The sequence below is a fragment of the Symphodus melops genome, assembly GCF_947650265.1.
Source record: "Symphodus melops genome assembly, chromosome: 12".
Lineage (NCBI taxonomy): Eukaryota > Metazoa > Chordata > Actinopteri > Labriformes > Labridae > Symphodus > Symphodus melops.
Genome location: NC_136702.1, coordinates 11,579,023 through 11,596,661, shown reverse-complemented (window position 1 = coordinate 11,596,661; position 17,639 = coordinate 11,579,023). Strand labels below are relative to the sequence as shown.

Genomic DNA, 17,639 nt, shown 5'->3' with positions numbered 1-17,639 from the left:
AATTACAAATGAAATAAGCCTGTGCGTGCATGCATGCATGTGCGTGTATCTCTGTGCACACACAGCTTGTGTGTGCCTGAATGCATAAAGACACTGCGTCCCTTATTTACTCTGCAACAAGCTTTCATGACTCGAGTCAGACCACACACACACACACTTCATACATTATGGATGATGTCTGAGGATGACAAAAACCCACATCAGACATTCATGGGGGACACGAAACACACACATTCGCATATGCTCATTAGGGTTGTTGAGCAAAGTCACAAATCAAAGGCTTAATTTGTGTGTGTGTGCGTGTGTGTGCGTGTGTGTGTGTGTGTGTGTGTCCTTAAGGAATCTGAGTTCAGCTGGCGAGGAGGCCAGAAAACAGCTGCGCTCTTGTGAGGGTCTGGTTGACTCACTACTCTACGTCATCAAAGCCTGTGTAAACACCTCTGACTTCGACAGCAAGGTACCAGGACTACACACTCTCACATACACACACACACACATATATATCCAAATGCACACAAAAACTTAGCCAGGAGAAAGAAACATGCAGCCACATGATAAGAACCTGAGGTGGAATTCTATTTTACTCCATTGTAATCATTGAATTGCTGACGTTTAAATGGCCCTCAGTGCATCCAGCAGAGACTATTTCATCCACTCTGTTGCCCGTAAACACATATATGCTCACAGTAGACACTGAGAATCTAAAGGAATCTATCGTTGACTTTTAAAACATGAAAAGTCAAGTGGCTCATCTGTAATGTAGAAGTCTCATCACTTGGGAATTCGGCCCCTTGAATTTGTTGAACTTATTTGCCCATTTACATTCTGTGAGCAAAGCCTATAGAGAACTCAAACAGCGTGGAATTGAATCCCTTTTCTCTGGTGCAGATATTCTTTCTAACTGGAGACCCTTGGGTTCCATAACTAATTGATTTGTAACACAGGGAATAGCAGGCCTGTGTACCACACACCGGCTGTAGATACTGTAGCGTGCTGCACTGAGTATATTGTGTTGTAGCTTTTGTCATGGTGATTTACAAAGCCGCTGTAATAACTACCCACACCAAACCCCCCCCCCCCCCCCCCCCCCCCCCCCCGCCCCTCTTTCCATCCTGGCTCCAGATTGTGGAGAACTGTATTTGCACTCTAAGAAACCTGTCTTATCGTCTGGAACTGGAGATACCACCATCCCGACTGACAGGGGGTCAAGAGCTGGATGGCTTACTGGGCAGTGAGTCTCCCAGTAAAGAGATGGACTCAAGCTGCTGGGGCAGGAAGAAAAAGAAGAAAAAAAAGAGCTTGACTGAAGACACAGTGAGTGTTGTGTTGTTTAAAAAAAAAAAAAAAAAAAAGTATCAGATGTTTTGAAACCAGAATATTAAACACAGATTTTATTTATTCAGTGGGACGGTGTTGGACCCATCCCGGGCTTCTCTAAGTCTCCTAAGGGAGCAGAGATGCTATGGCACCCTGCGGTGGTGAAGCCCTATTTGACATTGCTGGCTGAGAGCTCAAATCCCGCAACCCTGGAGGGCGCCGCTGGATCCCTTCAGAACCTGTCAGCCGGCAACTGGAAGGTAGATTGTCACTGTTTGAGTATCTCATTCTCAGCCTACAAACACATAGTACATGCATTCTTTACATGCACTGTTTAATGTGATATCCACTGAGACGGAGAACCTATTTAACTGGTTAAAAAGCATTTAACAGCTCACCTCCTCTGCAGCAGTCAGAGCTGATGTCAGTTTGACACTTGGAATCACAAATACAGCAACACTCATCTAAGAACAGTATTTTTTCCTGTTTCTACCTGACCTTTTGAAGGTTTAATGCCTTTCGTGTGTGTGCATTGTTTTTTCTTGTTGTGTGTGTGTGTGTGTTTGTGTGTGTAAAGTTTGCAGCATACATCCGTGCAGCAGTGCGTAAGGAGAAGGGACTGCCCATCCTCGTAGAGCTGCTTCGGATGGATAACGACAGGGTGGTATGTTCGGTTGCCACTGCACTGAGAAACATGGCACTGGATGTCAGGAACAAAGAGCTCATAGGTGAGGAGTCACACTGTCAAACTGTTTACTGGAAGGGCTTTAGATGTAGGTTTGTTAAGATGCTACACACACACAAATAGATTATTTATGCTTACCTGCATGTAGCTACTCCTACTGCTGCACTGATGTGCAATTTTGACACTGATTTTGCTCTGATGCAAGCACAAGTACAGCAAGAAGGTTAAATAAAAGTGTACCTACGATTACTTAATCTAACTGGCTTAGTAAGGTAGTATGTAAGATTTGTAGGGTGGTATTTGTAATTGGCTTACAGCTAAAATGCTTAACAGCGTGTTTAAAATCAGTTTTTTAAGGTAAGTGAAAAAACAGAAGCAAGGTAAACATTTAACCAGCCAGTTTGTATCTTTCATTTCAGCCTGTTTTGTTCCATAAAAACAGTTCTATTTAATGGAAAGCATGTTTTTATGTGGTCTCGGTGGAATTAATGAGGAGTTACAGTTCCAGCAATGCAGGGGTGACGTCTGTAAGCATAGAGGGAGGCGTTGCAGTGTTGGTCTAAGGTGGCTTGGGTGTGTATGCGAGTGTGAGAGAGAGAGAGAGAGAGAGAGAGAAAAGGAGAGAATTTGTGCAGCATGTATTCAGCTCCTTCAGCTGAGCCACTCTTTTGAAGGAGAGATAGGGGAGGAATTATCTTTCTTTGAACATGCACAGGCTCTGACGTCCTTGCCATGATAATGCAATGTCATATAGCAAAAATGCTTCATTTACTGCAGTCTCAGTCAAAAATAATGCGTCAGTCATGATCTAAAAAGAGCAAAATATTGATAAGGTAGCTGTGAGAGCTACTTTTACATCATGCAAAATAAGCAATGATTGTTTTAATGTATGTGTGGTAAGTCCACTCTCTTGTCCCCGTGCACAAGCCTCTGCTCACTAACCTGCCGTGCAATACGTTATATGGCGTTTGTTTCATGTCTAACTTCCCTTCTGCCTCTCAGGGAAGTATGCAATGAGGGACCTGGTCAACCGTCTCCCTGGGGGGAACACCACCCTGCTGTCGGACGAGACTGTGGCTGCCATCTGTTGCACCCTGCATGAGGTCACCAGCAAAAACATGGAGAACGCCAAGGCGCTGGCTGACACGGGCGGCATCGAGAAGCTGGTCAACATCACCAAGGGCAGAGGAGACAGGTGTGTTACAGAAGCCTTGATTTGTCCCAGTGCTTCCTAGCAAGGGTGCTGTGTACGCAAACACAGGCACAAATATGACTCGCCAACATGCTCACAGTGCTAAAAACAGTCAGCTGCCGTATAAAGGAGCTGGGCTGTACAGTCTGTCCCTGATATTGGACAGCGTACTCCCACATTTATACACACACACACACGAGCACAAATATTTAAATGCTTTCAGAAGGGGAAGTCATCGCCACAGGGAAGGTGGTTTGTGTGCATTGAGGTTTAATGTCCTTGTGGAACGATGGAGCAGCAGCTATTTCCAGCCTGCTATATATTCTGTAATGTTCCAGGTTAAAACAAACTTCGGTTACTCTGTCCTGCAGAATTAACTTTGTTGTAAAAAAAAAAAAAAAAAAAGGTTAAAAAGATTCTGTAAATCAATGTTTGCATGTGTCTGTTTTCCAGGTACTCTATGAAGGTGGTTAAAGCAGCTGCGCAAGTGCTGAACACACTGTGGCAGTACCGGGATCTACGTACTATTTATAAGAAAGTAAGAAAATCAGGACTGAAGACAGCTGACCTTGATAGTAGAAACTACTACTATCCTTAGTTTATCTTTAAACAATGAAAGGGTTGCCAATGTTTTTATTGCAAGGACCAACACATTGAGTCGAAGGAAAAATATTGTGCCAGAAGTGCTTAAAAGAACAGTTCATGATTTTCGAAGTAAGGCAGTTTATGTGTTACGCAGGGCCTTAAATTGGATCAAGCCATAGTCCTGACACCGATGGTAGGCTGCTACTATTTGGCCTAAGTTGTCAATTGTGTTATGTGGTTGTGCATTACAGTAGTCGAGTCTGGAAGAACAAGTATATGCACAACTTCTTCTATTTTATCACAAGAAGAAATGAATGATCTGATTTTGGCTAATTGTGTCACTTGAGCAAAGCAGGACTGCATCTCTTTGGTCTCCGGGGTAATGAAACATAAGAGAGAGAAAATTTTATATCCAATTTTTAGTTTCTGACAGACATAAATTTGCTACAAATTTTGATTAATGACTCGAACTGATGAATAACAGTTTAGAAGGAATAACCTTAATTATAGGCTGCCCTAAAGCACACGTTTCTTATTACATGAACCATACAACATTGGAATTTTTTTAACCACAGGAGGAAAGAATTTTTCATTTTTTTTCCTCTGTGAGTTTTACAACATCCAGCACTGCTCCAGTTATTCAAACCACCTCTTTCTTCTCTCGATGTCTCTTCACAGGATGGATGGAACCAAAACCATTTCCTCACTCCTGTGTCAACACTTGAACGAGACCGCTTCAAGTCCCAGCCCACCCTCCCTACCAGCACCATTCAGATGTCCCCAGTCAACCACCCTGGTAGGCTCCAGTTTGTTGCAGACTCTGCTGCCAGATGAAAATAGACACCGCCTCTGAAACAGGAAAACCTCTGGAATGTCAAGTTAAAATGTGTTTCTCTCTCTCTCTCTCTCTCTCTCTCTCTCTCTCTCTGTGCACAGCTGCCAGTGCCACGTCGTCTCCTGCCATGCTGGGCATCAAAGAGCATAGAGACCCTATCAGAGATTATCAGAGAGCACAGTCAACTATGCAATTTTATAATTACCAAGGGGACAACAGCATACATAAAAACCAGTATACAGGTGCTCAAACTTTACACACATCTGAAATGTAATAAAAGTGTGCACAGCTTCAAATGCAGCGGCTATCCAATCTTCTTCAAACTGTTTCCAGTATTTTGTTCCAGACTGTAATCACAGTCTACGCTTCAGTCGTCTCTGTGTAGGGCATTATCTGTTTTATCCCTCATAGCGCTCCAAGCAGATTCCATGGTTTGTCTCGTGGTTCCTGCCCAGACAGTCCACTTCTATCATCCCCGCTATTGCCTGCCAGCGCTAAGACAGTCACTCAGTTTGAGCTAGACAACTTCAGAGCTCTTTCTATGCCGGACGTTGTCTAGGCCAGCCAATGCTGGTGTGGCTGGTCCATAATTGTGCCATTGTTAGCCAGCCAAAGTCACAGCATGCAGACCGGAGGGGCAGCGAGTGGGTACCCAGACATACTTCAGGCTGAGCCATGCTGCATTGGTTGGGGCGGGGGGTACAAAGTAAACATAATGAACTGCAGACTCAAATGCCCATGCTGTATATTAAAAGAGAGCTGGAAATTGAGTTCTAGGAAAAATACCATCCCATGGGTAAAGTAAACAACAGGACAGCAGTTGCCAACTTCATTATTTGGTGTTTTTTCTCTCCCCTTCACATCGCTGCACCTTTTGATCCTGTTCCATTCAAATACAGACATTTGCCCTTTGGGGATTTGCAGCCTATATATGCTCATGAGAAGAAAACCGTGTATTTTGCCTCAAATCAAACTCTTAGATATTTCTGTTTTTTTTCCAGGGTCTGCAAAGCCTTCTCCATATTACTACCCATCCCCAACACGAGAGGAGCCTAGACGAACACAGGTAAACATAATGAATGTTTGGAACTCCCTCATCTTTTGTTTATGAGCCAGTTAAATCTTTACTAATATTTTCTCATTTTCACTATCAACCTATAGGAGGATTGATCCAGAGTTTAAACTAATTTTACCTTACATTAGCCTGTAGTAGTGATGAAATTAAATAATAAAGAATAAAAAAGTCCTATAGAAATCCCATAGTTTTGCCAGTTAACTACCACTGAACACTCGTGCTGTCAGAAAAGGACTTTTGAATATTCCCTCTAAACCTCATACATATTCTGTCCACAAGAGGGCAAACCAGCGACTGGCAGCAGTAGCTCAAAATGCTAAAATATGGAAGTTGATCTGATAGCTGGAGAGGCCACTGCCAGACCACTTCTCGAGCAATGCCAAAGGTGCCCTTGAGCAAGGCACCGGACCCCGACCAGTTAAGAGGGCGCTTCCAGTGGAGGCAGCCGCCACACACTACATCTCTCCTATTAATGCATGTCCTCCCTGCTGATGCATGTGTGTGATTCAGTTTCTAAAATAACAGAGTGCGACCCACAATTTCCCCCTCTGGGAATAATTAATATGCCTTTAATTAATATTAAAGTATATCAAATAAATGAATAAACCACACATGCATACTCAGGTACTGGTATATTTAGTTCATCATCAAAAGTCCATTGAAATATGTTTTTACTTGCACATTACAAAACAACCATAAAAGCTTCCTTAAATACCAACACATGCTCGCTCCCTCCTCCCTCTCTTTGTGTGCGAACTGAGAGCACGCTCCCTCTGAGTATTAATTCAGCTCTCCAGCTGAGCTGAGCTGTTTTAAACAGGGAACAACAAGCATCTTCTTCTTACCATGAAACAGGAGATAGTTTTCAAACCGTGCATGGAACTTGTCTCTCGCCTGTTCATCAATCAACATCCAATCAGTCAGTACAGTAGCACAGTCCTGCGTTAAGTTGTGTTTAAAAAAAATGAAGGCGCCCAATTTTAAGACTCTACTCTAAAGGATACATGAGAATAGAGTGCTATTGAAAAAGAAGAAAAGAGGGCGACTTACATTCTCACTTATGTCACAAAACAGCATCATAATAAATACACCGAATTTGTTCTGCATTTTATTCTCATATAAACATTATTCACTGACTGTTGGGCCTTCATGTCCTTTGGCCGTAAGAGTTTGAACAATACTATTTCACTTTTCACGTTTTCTCAATTTAATATTTTTCTGTTTTATATGAAACAGTTTTATGCAGCTTTTTTGGCCAGAATTGCTTCAAAAAAAAAATTTGAAGGTTTTTTTTTTTTTTTTTTTTATCTTAGTTGGAATGTTCCTGGCCAAATAAATGTCATAGTTAAAGATTATATACAATTATATTCTAGGATATAATAAAAAAAAAAAAAAAGCTTTTCAACTGAATTAGATTTTTTTTCTTTGTAAGGTTTTTTTTTATTGTTCCACGTTTAACAAGCTTGGTTTTAAAGAATAAGAGAACAAACTTTAGTTGTGCTCGTTCACTTCACCATTTTTGAAGGGATCTACTTGACTGTATTAGTAGTATAAGTCCCTTGTTTGATATCCCCCCTCTGTGCTGTATAAACCTGGCAGGGACGACCAGCTCTTCTAGCCCACTTGACTAATACAAAGAGACTGACACATATTCCACTGTGGATAAATGGCGGTGCTGGGAATGACCCAGTACATCAACTATTGTCTGAAGCAGAGTGAATGTGACTGCTGGGATTGGGATGGTCTGTACGCATCTCAGGAAACTGTCACAGTGAGACACGTCCATGTGTGCCCATTCAGATTACGGGCACAGTGAAAAGAAGGCAACGGGGGAGCAGACAGAAAGAGACCACTGACTGTATGAGGACAGACCTTAAATTATTCTTATCTTAGCCCCCTGAAAACAATAAAAGAGTGCATGCATACCATTTAAAACTACAGTATTGAAATATAAAACTCCTGTAAGGACATTCTTAAAGTTAGAAATGTAGCCTTGCTTTGTCTGCTTAATTCAAATGAATCACAAATGTTTAATTACTTATATAATTTAGAATATTAGAGTTCTCTTTTTTTATTATACTGATGGAAGTATTTGGTTACCTTGCCCAGGAGTTGAAGGAAAGGTTTTCCTGCAGCTTTTGTCCTTTTCATGCTATTTTTTTCCCAAAAGCCCCGCCGTCATCAAGTCGTTGTACTACCTTTTGTTTCAGTGATGGCATTTATATTGGTACCCCAGTCAGTGAATTCACATTACAGCCGGAGCTCCATGTACGCAAACAGTCAGACATGCACGCACACACAACACTGTGCTCTCCTGCTGGCTCAGCTGATCCTGTCTAGCCTCTATAACCTCTCTTTTACAACCTCTGGAGATAGTACAGAGGGGGGGATCACCTTGTCCCCCCACTTCACCTCCCCGACATTCAGACTGAAGACAAACCGTCACGGGGCGTAACGTTTGTGGCCTGAAACAAGAGTCTGAGTAGGACTTCTATAGAGAGAGTGCAAGAAACAACTTCATCTCCTGACTTAAAATCAATAGCATGAATTTCCATGTTTAGAAACTTTTAGTAAATGTAATTCACCATTTGCCTGCTTCTCTCTCTCTCTCTTCCTTACAGCCGATGTATTTTACAGACGAGCAGAGCAGGAGGAACTACGATACATACAGGATGTACATGCAGCACCCCAATGGCTACGATGACCCATACTTAGAGGAGGTCATTACTTACCCGCCTACAGTGGACTACAGCTCCACACCTCATGGACTTAAAACCACCACCAACTACGTGGACTTTTACGCTAGCACGCGGAGGCCTTCCTACAGGGCGGAGCAGTACCCAGGCTCGCCAGACTCCTGGGTATAGGCCTGAAGGTGCTCCTTTTGTCAAGATCAAGAACACCCTTTTTACTCCTCAGTGCTGGGAGGAGGAACAGGAAACACAAACAAACTGACGAACCTTTTCATGAACTTGGCTTTATAAGTGTGTTTGTTTTAAAGTGAATGTGCGAGGATGGAGGAGAGTTCAGAAGAGCGATAACAGATGGAAAGATGGAATGTGTGCCAAAGAAGGAAACAAAGGAATGTTTTTTTTAAATTATTTTTTATTTAGTCAAACAAGATGGAATCATGCTTTGGAAGGGGTGTGGCGTCTGTTGAGGGCAGATACTGGACATTACCGGGATGAGGCGTGCGTCCTGATCTGTGTAGATGTTAGTTTTATTTCTTTATGAAATCTTAGCTGTGATAGCATGGTGAAAGGCGTGAGTCATGTGCGCGAGGGTCAGCGAAAAGAATCAAGATGGGGAATGTGTATGTGCCGAAGCCAAAATGGATCATGAACTCATATCTGTAAAAAGAAATAATAGTAAAAAAAATGATGTTAGATTGTACAGAGGGAACAAAATGTGTCCGTACTTATTGTCAAAGCTGTGTAATGCCATCAAGTCTTGTACATTTCTTTCATTTTCTTGTAAATACAGAAAAAAACCCATGTTACCTGGTTTACACTCATCAGCACTGGTTAAAAAAGAAACTTGTGCCATGTTAAATCTCTATAGATATATAAATATAAGAAGAAAAAAAGTGAACAAAGATGGCAACATAACACAACCACAGTAAAATAATAAAAGGTCAGTTTTGTTTTTTAAACACTATCGTGCATCTTTTCACAGGTACAGTGCAAACATCTACACGCCATGAGAACACAAACAGAAATGAGTGTGAACACAAGGATGCCAACGGAAAAAAAAAATCAATTTCTTCCCTCGTATAAATGTTTTTTTTCCTCCTGCAGGAAAAATATTTACAAAAACATGAGCTGCGTGACTCTCGCTTTGAACCAGCACACCTGTTTCATAAAACTGAACAGCTGAGCTGCCCTGAAGCTGAACACCCAACCCCAGTCAACAATGATCAGTACCTGAACCTTTGCTCACAGCTGCCAGGGAAATAGCTTTCTGTGGGGATGAAATTGATCATTATGTTGAGCTCTTGATAGTGAAAATAAACACAGTGAATGTGTCAGCATGAACAAATTCAAAGATCTTGATCTTGGACAATATTCAATTGTTCATTCTAATGCAACATAACCGCTATGGCTTATATCCATTTCAGGCATTATTAAATCACAATCCAAAATAAAATGCTGTTCTCTGCATACATATGAAGATGACATTAAGTGCTTTGAAAAAATGTGATCTGTTAATTTTATTGTATTATTTCAATATAGTTCCCTTCACATTACTTATAATCCGAGGCATAGACCACAATCATAATATTGAGGAGCAGCTCAAGCTAAAGCTTTTTGCATGTTTTGACAAAGTATGTACAAAGACCTGAAGTTAAAGGGCAGCTTTAATGTGAAGTGAAGCAAATCATACAGAATGCAAATACATTATGTATTATTTCTAGAGGTAAGCTTCACACCCATAGGTGCTAAACCTGTTTTTGATTCACAACCTCCTAGCTGACCTGTCAATCTTCCTGAGGCGTTGCTAAGAGGACTAAATCCTTGAAGAGTTTCTTTTGTTCCTTTAAAAGGAGGGAAGAAAAAAAACCTTCCCACAGTAAACACCTTGCTTAGCCTTTCTTTAAATAAATGTGGACCTTGCATTTGGAAGAGCAACCCTTTTTTGTACCTTTATTTGAAGGAGGGTAGGGATGTAGTTTTTCACTAGGTTTTTGTGCAGTTTATTTCTCTGTCCTCATCAGGGGTTTTTTTGAGGTAAAGTTGAGTCTGAGGAGGCTTAACCTGCCTAAATAAACATGGACATACATCAGAGAGTATGTAGGACAACACGGGCAATGATCTAGAGGGGAGGATACAATGTTAGGAAGAACAAACACAAGTGCACCTTTATTGTTAAATATCTATGTGTTCATGAAAGAGCTGGGTCTTTAACATTTTCCTGGAAGGTGCAAAGGAACTGTGCAGACCAAATAGAGTTTGTTCCACCACCGGGAGGCGACAGAGGAAAAAGAAGAGTCAAGCTAGAGACTTGTTGTGAAGGTCGGTTCAGATGCCTGTCATTGACAGAGCGTATAGTGGGAGTGAGGGAGTATAGAACTGGATGAGAGTTGTTTTTTTTAAGGTTATTGATGCATTAAAGGAAGAATTTACGATGCGCAATACGAGACATAAACAGCAGAAATCAATTGTGTCCTATGTCTCTTTGTGTCACGACTGTGTACAATGAGTGAAACGGTTGTTTGTTTGTTTGTTTTTAAATAGATGCCTATATGACTTCCAGTGCTTCTTCTGCAGCCAGCCTCATCACTGAACTGCAGGATGTTGCACTTCTGCGTCGGCTTCATTTTCCAACACCACAAGTTGCCGCTTGGTTTTATTCCAAACTTGAAGTAACCAGTCACTAAACGTATCCTGATAATGTGGAGAAAAACGTCAAATGTTTCTTCTTCTTCTTCTGTGTTTTCGTGGTATTGAACTGTCAAAGAGAGGGACAAATTGGCTTAGTCTAATTGACAGAAATTCCTGACTAGACATGAATGGCCACTGTGTTGTTGACGGCTCATCGTAAGCTACTTCACTCGCCAAAATTTGGTTTTGTCAAGATTTTCAAAATAAGAGTTTTCAACAACAACAACATCAAATTTAAGGGCTACTTTTTTAAATGTACAGAAAAATAAGCATACCAAGTAAAATGATAAATATAATACATGGTCGCTGTTCCATTTCACTATCACTGAAAAGGTAAGAAAAAGCGTCTGCTAAACACATTGTAGAATTGAAAAACAAAGAGGCGTTTCTCTGACTCTGGGCTTCCTGTCGCAACGCAGCACTACGTCATCTCTGTTTGAGCATAAAAACATCGTAGTGGACGTTGAGAAGAGTTCGGTGCATTTCTTTGCTTTTTCTCTGCAAACTTTTTTCGGAAAAATGGTGCAACAACTCACCAAATCTGGAGCGAGAGACTCCCCTTTGCTGAAAGCCGGACATCCTCCGGCAGGTATGAGCTTTTATTTGCACGGACTCTGAATTGTTTTTCCACCACATTTGAGACAAAGCGATGTTGTTGTCGCAGCTCTGCGCGTGAGCACAGCCGTGCTCACACACAGTTTCAAAGTGGTGTAACCACCTTGTTATACAGCGCAGGTTCATATCATACGCAGTCTGACAAATGGTGGGATTTTTTATTTTTTTATTTTTATTAGTATTAACGCTGATTGCGTGCATCAAACGAGTGAAGTCGTAGCAGCCGTGATTCAGTCCCACGCCTTCTCCCCACGGAGGCCCCTTTGGAAAAGTAACACGGTGTTCTCTCAGGATGAACCTTTTATGTGTGCACGTTTTAATTAATTCAAATATTGATGATGAGGTAACAGATTGTTCCTCAAAAAATTGTGGGGATATTTTTATCTAATTTTAATCTTTGAATTGTTTGCATGCAAGTTTTTCATTGTTCGGTGAGAATTTCACGATTAATGGGGAAGTGATTTAAACTATTTAAACGCCTGTATTACGTCATATTGTCCAAACAGATGTATGACCGTTTGCTCCAAATCGTTGCTTGTGATTCTTTCAAGTCAAATTTTGAAGTCTACCTGCCTGACTACAAATAACAGGCTTTGTATTACATGACGCCCTAGTTATTTATCAATTCTTATTCATTTTTTTTAATTTAATCTGGAAGTCTTTGAAACATTGAGGGGAAATAATCAAGATTGTGTGAAAACAGAAAACTCCAGTTGTGCAGATTTTGGTCCCCGTGATGCTATTCTGTTGTTTTGACCGCTCAGATTAACCCCAGACCCCGAGGCTCTTAAAATGTAGGTCAGTTCCTTAACTTGAGATGTAGATCCTGAACATGAATGTCCTGATATTGTAGCTTATAAATGACTATCCTGGTTATTTTTACACTATTTGACTTCTTTCTTGACTTTTTTTTTGTAGCAGTTTTCCGTATTTACAGAAAAAAGGGTTGGGATTCCTTGCATATATAGATAAAACATCTAAATACAGAAAAGTCTACCACTTCATTCAGCAGATTTTCTAAGGAACATTTTAAAAAGTCTTTTTTTTTTCTTTCTTGCTTAAAGTGAAGGCTGGAGGTAAGCGGGTTGCCAAGAAGAGCTTGGAAGAGAGTGGCAGTCATGGGGCTCCAGAGAAGGACACCAAGAGGTCTGATAAAGCGAGGTAGGCCTACAGTCATCTTTATCTTTAATGGGTAACAAAAGTAGCTTTAAACCAGTGAAGGTCAGCTTGCTATGAAGTAAAATGAAACTTCTGTGATCTCGCAGCAGGTCCCTGGCCACTTCCAACAGGATGCAACAAGTCAGCATTCTCCTGGCAGGAACTCTCGACAAGGTAAACAATATCATTTCCTATTCTAAAAAGATATTTGTCATGCTGTAGAGCCTATTGGGTGATCAACTGCTGCTTGTTATTTTACAGCTGAGCCACGAATTTCCAGAGACACCAGTGAGTGTGAGGCACAGTAAGGTGCGGCCAGCAACGGAGAAGCCCCACTGGCCCAAGACCTTTTGCATCCAGCAGCCAAGGAAGCAGTAAAAAACGTGTTAAAAAAAAAAAAAAAAAAAAAGGAAAGGCTCGGGTGGGATCTCTGTTAAAGTCAACTGTGAAAGACAGATATTAAGTGTTAGACACAGGAGGGTGATGGGGCTGTCAGGTTGTCTGTGAAGTGTCTGTTGATGGAGAGAAAGCTTTTGATGAGCTCCACATTTACTTTCTAGAAAGAGAGGATTTGCTTTTTTTCATGCTGTTCTTCTTTGTGAGAAATCTATAAACCAGCATTAAATGTGCCTTTTTCTAGTGTTGTAAGGGAAGTGCTGTATTATTCACCAGCTGATAAATAACAAATGGCTTCTTGGTATGTTCACCATGAAGTGATGTTTTCCAGTTTTTTTTCCAGTGAAATCTTTCATATGTAATGCTTGGCACTTGGTAGCTTTAATAAAAAAATATTGCATGGTATCATTAGACCTGAATCTCTTTATTTCTGATAATTATGTAGTACATGACAATGGGCACTAGGTGGCAACCTCTAGCTGTTTAGAACCTTGAAGGCTCTTGGTGTTTTTATAAAAAAAAATACTACAGAATACTAAAAAAAAAATAATACTATTAACATGTCATTTACGTTTCACTTTAAGAGAGAAGCAGTCTTTAAATGTCCCCTGTTCCTCTGACTGTTAAGTTAAAAATGTCTCAAAAAATTTGCTAGGATTTCATAAAAGGGCTTTATTTCTTATTACTGAAATCATAGAAACTGTGACTTTGCTTGAGTGTAAAATATTTTCAAACGTATGTTTGGGTTGGGTGCTTTTTTGTTTTGTTTTTTTAATCTGAAATTGTATTTTTTCAAAACATCAAGTTAAACAGGGATTTAAGATCAAAGTTTTGTAAGTGACCATATTATATTTAAGGAATGCAGGGCTCCCACATGCAGAATTAAAGCTTCCATTTATATTTAATTTTTACTTATCTGCATATCAGTAAAAAAGACTAAATGCCTTTCTCCCAGCCCACAGCAGAGGAACAGAAAAGAACAAATGTACCTTTAAAAACAACACATCACATAAAACATTAGAGCCAGTTGGAGGAATGTTTATATACAGCAAAAAACTATTCTGTAATTTAAAACATTTAAGTGCCTCATGATACTTAGGTCTCAATATTACTCTTTATGAAGACTACACTTTCTTTAACATGATTCGGGTTCAGGCCGACGTTGGATTTGGGGAATTATTTTTTCTGAAAGAAGGTATGATTTTAGGCTCATATTCACAAAAACATGCCTGGGGTGAACCTCAAATGAGGTGGAAAAAATGGCAACACTATTGCCAAGTGAGTTATGAACAGTGTTTCCCACTTTATATTCCTCAGCCTGCTTTTCTCACTTTCTTCATTTCATGTATTTGCTGAACAATATACCAGACGACTTCAAAAACCATGTGAATTTAGGCATTTATGACAGGAAAAAAACATTAGGACGAAGAACTGTGTAAAGGCTGACTGCAACAAAACCTTTTGTTAAAGTGTTGATTTGAAAAAGAAAAGTGTTTGAGTTGTTAAAGTAGAAAAAGCCGTTGTGTTATTTAACACTAATGGTGGCTCTGTTCTATTCAAGTGTTCCATAATATATAACAATTTGGGAGTGTGCATGATAAAAGGGTGTTTAAACTTCCGCAAAAATAATTTGAATGAAGTTAACAGTAATAATAGTAATAGATTGGAAACCCTGCATACAGTATTCTACTGTAAATCAAGAAAATACAGCAATGATGATCATTTATAACATTGTATCATTACAGTTACACACTGTTCTGTTGATTACACAGAACTTTAAAAGTAAAATACAAGAGCTCTATCCCTCAGCCTGAAGCAGGTTGATCTTGATTGTTCAAGTGTTTGTCTCTGTTGTTGTGTGTTTGCACCAGGAAGTCGACAAACAATAACTGAACTTTCTCTCACCAACAAAAGGCTTGATGATAGCTTTGGAAAAACAATGTGCCGACTCTAAATACTCAGTGATGCTCATGCTGTTCACACATGCCTTTGAAAGCGTCACCCTTTCTGATGTTCAGGGACCTCTGCTGCTCTGTATGAGGAGTGGAGCAGTTGGTGGTCTTCTGACTTGCAGATGGGGTGCATTTCATTGCCAGTGTCTCCTCGTTCTCGACCATCTGACGAGTTTCGCTGACCCCGAGACGCCCACTTAACTGCTGAGAAAACACTCCACACTGACTGAACAGCACTGCCTCATAGAGAAATGAGATGATGGAGGAGATGTGGTTTACATACCTAAAATGTTTATCACGATGGTACCCTTTAAATTAGAAGTTTTAGAAACATACACTGCAACCCAACAATAAGCAACACAAAAAAAAAAATATATTTTTTTCCCTAGCGGTTTAATATGTTCTTAGTGAGATTTTGCAAAAGCTGCAATACTTGTTGGAACCTCATGATGTCACAATAGGCTAAAGTGTAAAATGACTTTCCCCACGTAAGATCAGTCTAAAAATCTAAAGTCTTAAGATGTAAGAATTTGCAGTTATCAAGCATCCTTAGCATCAATTTGCAAGATTATCAGTTTGTTAGTTACAGTTTTTTTTGGAAATAAGTCATAATTAGATTGAAAATGAGTTCTATGCAAATATGTATTATTCAAGCTGAGGTCTACATACCTACATTGCACTTCACATCCAGCTTTAAAAAGCCACCAATAAGGTTTTTTAAAACTCAACAGAAACTCTATTATAAATCAGGCATTTCAAATTGTATTTTGGATATGTAAAAGTAGAGAATCATGGGCATCTCATAACTTCTTGAAGCAGGGCTGCTCAGAGTGATAAAACGTCCATGTGGAGCCACGTTATACTGTTGTCGACAATCCAGGTGGTGCCATGTTTTTTTTTATCCTCCCTTGGATAGCTTAATGCAGCAGTGCATCATTTTTTATAATCTCCTACATGTCTTGTGTGTTAAATATTGTGCTGTAGAGTCGTAAATTATTTAGGAGATGAGTAAAGGCCATGGAATAAAAGTTAAAGAAAGTCATTCTGATCCATTATTGATGAATAGTGTTAAAACAACAGAGAAGAGTAAAAAACTGTTTATTAATTATAAAACTTAATTTCTTTGAAAATCCAAAAATGTTTTACAAACCAGACACTTTCAAAGCTCTTAAAATTCTTGCGAAGTTTCATAAACCATTATGTAACACATTTTTGCTAGATGGTTGTTAATTAGTTTATCTCCCTTAATGTTATTTAATTTGGTGTTGAACCAATGGAAACAGGCCTAAAGCATCCTTAAATGAAATTCATTATTTGAATTGTATTCTTTTTTTGAAGTTGACAGTTTTCAATATTCAAAGGTCAAATAATGATTTTTTATTGTCTAAAATAATCATATAAGACATACAGTAATTAACAATACAATGTCACCAAATAAATGGAAGGTGCAGCTTGATATTAACCAGTTCATAAATAACTTGATAGCCTATGTTTTGAGACTGTTTCCAGTTTGTTTGGTTTTTTTTGGTCCCAGCACACATACAATTTGACCATCAAAACCCTGGCAGTATAGCGAGTGAATTTAAAATGAATTTAATAAATATGATAAAACTATTATACAAGGGTGACCAAAATTAGCAAAGGCTCCAATTAGCACTTTTTTTTTTTTTTAGCTTTAAACTGAACTACATTGGTTGTTTTTCTTTGATCAGATTCACACGTGTATTATAAGTCTCTTATTTCTGATCTGCCTCTGATAGGTCTAGGCTACTAATAACGGAAAATAATGACGTGCTTTGAAGCAGTTAGCTACTGGAAGTTTGTTGCTCTATGTATATTTGCATCTCAAGCATCCTGCCTGCATCCATGTACAAACAGAACATAAACACATGTGGAAGAGGAGGAAATCTAGGGGGGAAGGTCGCTTCTTGTCTTGGTTCCCTACCCTGAGTCCTCGAGCCTCCCTTCTGATGACCTCACGCGTGGAGGAGGAGGAGGAGGAGCCCCGGCGTCCCGAGCGACCCGCAGCCTACCTACCTTTAGTGGATCAAGTGGGGACTGAGTTTGTGTGGAGATAAGCTGCTGGAAGAAGTGGGAAACTTGTTTTGAGACTTGATTATCCATGACATTTATCAGGTAAGAATAAAAAAGCTGTTTGTGTTGACGTAGTTGACCTGGAGGCCTCGATTCAGCGGCTCAAGCAAAGTAGTGAAATTGCTCTGGAGTTTAGAATGAGTTTGTGAGGGAGGAATGTCGGGACATGCCCATTGAGGAGGCTTCAAAAGCAACGGGAGTGACAGCTGTGTGTCTTATCCTGAAGTTGTTTAAGTTTATTTATCCTCGTTGTTTCGAGTTATTATCCTTTCCTCTCTTTATTATTATTAACTGTTGTTACCCTTTTCTCAAACTAGTCTGTTGTCTTGGCAACAAACTCCGTTGCTAGCTTAA

At 39.9% G+C, this 17,639-nt stretch overlaps 3 protein-coding genes across 5 annotated transcripts in view; all 3 read left to right on the top strand.

Annotated features, from left to right (window-relative positions):
- The window catches only part of LOC306832363 (plakophilin-4-like), a 72,112-nt gene extending 62,771 nt beyond the window's left edge, over window positions 1-9,341 (top strand). The window contains 11 exon segments of the mRNA XM_079356980.1: window positions 340-457; window positions 1,123-1,314; window positions 1,404-1,577; window positions 1,895-2,045; window positions 3,005-3,197; window positions 3,648-3,732; window positions 4,458-4,575; window positions 4,716-4,856; window positions 5,616-5,680; window positions 8,311-8,541; window positions 8,543-9,341. Coding sequence (XP_079213106.1) covers window positions 340-457; window positions 1,123-1,314; window positions 1,404-1,577; window positions 1,895-2,045; window positions 3,005-3,197; window positions 3,648-3,732; window positions 4,458-4,575; window positions 4,716-4,856; window positions 5,616-5,680; window positions 8,311-8,541; window positions 8,543-8,644 — 1,570 coding nt within the window. The 3' untranslated portion in view covers window positions 8,645-9,341.
- A 2,141-nt stretch (window positions 9,342-11,482) lies between these two features.
- dap1b (death associated protein 1b) lies at window positions 11,483-13,644 on the top strand. 2 transcript variants are annotated; one of them, XM_079357291.1, is made up of 4 exons: window positions 11,483-11,659; window positions 12,750-12,846; window positions 12,954-13,017; window positions 13,105-13,644. In XM_079357291.1, the coding sequence occupies exons 1-4, from the start codon at window positions 11,590-11,592 to the stop codon at window positions 13,219-13,221; spliced, it is 348 nt and encodes a 115-aa protein (XP_079213417.1). In that variant the 5' UTR covers window positions 11,483-11,589; the 3' UTR covers window positions 13,222-13,644. The 2 variants fall into 2 exon arrangements, with proteins under 2 accessions (XP_079213417.1, XP_079213416.1); XM_079357290.1 differs by having other exon boundaries at window positions 11,486-11,659; window positions 12,951-13,017.
- A 3,490-nt stretch (window positions 13,645-17,134) lies between these two features.
- Window positions 17,135-17,639, top strand: part of tanc1b (tetratricopeptide repeat, ankyrin repeat and coiled-coil containing 1b) — a 91,668-nt gene continuing 91,163 nt past the window's right edge. Inside the window, exon 1 of one of the 2 annotated variants that reach the window (XM_079356967.1) lies at window positions 17,135-17,327. The gene's annotated coding sequence lies outside the window, so the exon portion shown is untranslated. The remainder of the gene's footprint in view (window positions 17,328-17,639) is intronic. The other variant, XM_079356966.1, reaches the window with a different exon arrangement.